Source organism: Pipra filicauda, unplaced genomic scaffold (assembly GCF_003945595.2).
Source record: "Pipra filicauda isolate LSUMZ 115617 unplaced genomic scaffold, ASM394559v2 scaffold1249_size20874_pilon, whole genome shotgun sequence".
Classification (NCBI taxonomy): Eukaryota; Metazoa; Chordata; class Aves; order Passeriformes; family Pipridae; genus Pipra; species Pipra filicauda.
Window position 1 is genome coordinate 18,179 of NW_024103706.1, and position 2,697 is coordinate 20,875.

Consider the following 2,697-nt stretch of genomic DNA (forward strand, 5'->3'; position numbering starts at 1 on the left):
GACACCTGTGTGTGTGACACCCGTGTGTGACACCCGTGTGTGACACCTGTGTGTGACACCTGTGTCCGTGCCCACCCAGCTGTGTCCCCCAGCACTGCCCCCCTCAGGCCTCCCTGCGATCTGGGTCACCCCCAGGTGCCACTCCCATGCCCAGGGGCCCAGGCTGTGGGGGCAGGCAGGAAGGTGGGGCACCGGGTGGCTCCATGGGGCACAGGGGTTCGTCCCTGCTGTTCCCCCCGGGGTTGGAGGTCATGGGGGGAGTCAGGGTGCCCCTGTGCCCGCGGGTCTGGGACCCCCAGATGTGGTGTCCCTGCTCCTTCCCCGTGGCCCACAGCATGTCCCCCCTCCATCCCTGTCCCTGTGCCACATACCCATGCCCCTCCCGCTCCTGTCCCCCCCGTGCCCCACTGTGTGTCCCTGTGCCCCATAGCGTGTCCCTACCGTGTCACTGTCCCCCCCCGTGCCCCACAGCGTGTCACTGTCCCACCTGTGCTCCAGAGCATGCCCCTGTACCACATCCCCGTGCATCCCCCCGCCCCGTTCCTGGCCCCCTCCATGCCTCACAGTGTGTCCCCCCCGGGTCCCTGTCCCCCTGTGTCCCCCCCCCATGTCCCCCAGTGCCCCACAGAGCAGAGCCAATGACAAGTGGTGTCAGCACATGTTGGGGACACGGGGAGGACACACAAGGGGGGATACAAATGTCACTTGGGCACTGGGAGGGCAATAAATACCAGACCCCCCCGCGGGGCTCTGCCAGGGCACAGGGGGCTGAGGAAGGGCTGCAGGGATGGTGACAAGGTCACGGTGACAACTCCCGGTGTCCTTGGGGTGTCCCTGGCCCCCCCTCCCCGCTGTCCCTCCCTGCCCGCGGGCGGGATCCGGCAGGATCCGGTGGTGGCACTTCCCCATCACGGGACATGGTTGAGACACCGTCACGGGGCACCCACGGGGCCCCCGGCCCCCTCAGGGACACACTAGGGTCCCTCTTGTCGCCCCCAGACCCGTGGGACACCCTCAGGGACCTGACAGCACCCACAGGGACCCTCTGTCACCCCCAAGGAGCCCCCAAGCAGCACCCCGGGGTGGGCTGGGGACCCCGTGGGGTGGGGACCAGCAGACATGGGGTGCAGGCCCCCGGGAACCCCCAGGTGGGTTTCCCTGTCGTGGAGACCCCGTGGGATGCCAGGGGCTGTTTTGGGGCACCAGGTGGGGTCTGTTGCAGCTCATCGGGAGTGAAGAGGCCGGGGGGGCTGGGGAGGTGCCAGGGGCTGTGTGGGGGTGCTGAAGGGGTCCTGGGGGTGCCCATCACAGGTGGTCGGGCACGAGGAGGCCACAAGCGCAGCACAGAGGGGCAGTTTGGGGGGCTGAGGGGGTTTGAGGATACTGGGGGGGTACCGGGGGTACTATTTGTGGTTTGGCAGTCCAGAGGATGTTCAGGAGGGGTCCTGTGGCATTTGGAGGTACCAGGGAGGGTTTTGGGGGTCCCGGGGAGGCTGGAGGTACCGAGGGGGGCCCGGGGGGATTTGGAGGTACGGGGGGCTGGGGGGTCCTGGGGCTCTATCGCAGCTCGTCAGGAGCAAAGAGCCCGCGGGCGCGGCGCAGCACCGAGTCCCGGGCCGGGTCGTACGGGTGGTCCTTGGAGGGGATCTCGAGCACCGCGGGCAGTGCCCGGGCGTGGGCTGCGACCGCCGGCCGGATCTGCTCCGCCAGCGCCTGCGAGATCAGGATCATCCCCACGTCCTCCCGCGCCAGGAAACCCCTGGAACAGGGAAACGGAGGGTCAGGGGGGCACAGAGAACCTCACCCATGGATGGGGACCCCAGCGCGGTGGTGGGACAGGGGATTCCTGGGATTCCTTGGACCCCCTGATTCCCCCTAAGCACCCCTGGGACCCCCCCCCGACACTCCTGATATCCCTCCGACACCCCCCGAGGGGCTCCTGGGGCCTTCCAGACCCCAAATCCCTCCCATACCCTCCTGAGACCCCCAAACCCTCACCCGAGACTCCTGGGTCCCCTCTCCAACTGCTCCAGACCCCCTCGAACGTCTGGGATCCCCTAGACTGCAAAATCCGCCCAGCCCCTCCTCCAGGACCACTGAGACCCCCTCCAGGAACCACCCCAGGGACCCCTCGGGCCCCCCAGCCCCTCATGAGCCCACTCAGAGCCCCCCGGGACGCCCTCGTGCCCCCCACCGAAAGGTCTCCTCGATCTCGGCCAGGCTCGTCTCCTTCTCCACCACCAGGAAGTTGGGCCGCCGGTGCTTGTCCAGCTCGCCGATGCCGCCCAGCAGGAACCCGGTCACCGTGTCCTCATCGCCCATCACGGCGATCAGCTTCCCGCGGCCCGCCATGCCCGGGCCGCGCCACGACCGGGGCCCGCCGGGGTCGGGACCCTCCGAGAGCCGCCGCCGGGACCCGCCGGGATCGGGACCCTCCGGCAGCCGCCGCCGGGACCGAGATCGGGATCTGGACCGACCGGGAGCGACCGGAACCCGCCGGGAGCCGCCGCCGCCGCTTCCGGGTCCCGCCGCCGCCGTGCTGGACACGCCCCCCAGCTCGCCCCGCCCACCACCGCCCCGGGAACTCGACACTCCGCCCCCTCCGCCGGTGAGCTCCGCCCCCTCCGCCGGTGAGTTTCGCCCCCTCCGCCGGTGAGCTCCGCCCCTGCCGCTCCGGCCCTGCCCCTCCGGTAACGC

The 2,697-nt window shown here is 70.1% G+C and overlaps 1 protein-coding gene across 1 annotated transcript; it reads right to left on the minus strand.

The window, feature by feature from the left end:
- Positions 1-641: 641 nt before the first annotated feature.
- On the minus strand, positions 642-2,528 carry ATP6V1F (ATPase H+ transporting V1 subunit F). The gene is made up of 2 exons (XM_027720384.2): positions 2,195-2,528; positions 642-1,759 (listed from the first exon to the last, which is right to left on the minus strand). Exons 1-2 carry the CDS (start codon positions 2,350-2,352, stop codon positions 1,558-1,560), a joined length of 360 nt encoding a protein of 119 aa, XP_027576185.1. The 5' UTR covers positions 2,353-2,528; the 3' UTR covers positions 642-1,557.
- Between the last annotated feature and the right edge of the window lie 169 nt (positions 2,529-2,697).

Excerpts from the sequence above, each read along its gene's own strand:
- ATP6V1F (XM_027720384.2), bottom strand. The coding sequence starts at position 2,352 with ATGGCGGGCCGCGGGAAGCTGATCGCCGTGATGGGCGATGAGGACACG. Across the intron at positions 1,760-2,194 it reads GAGATCGAGGAGACCTTTCG|GGGTTTCCTGGCGCGGGAGG; the intron begins GTGGGGGGCACG and ends TCCCTGTTCCAG.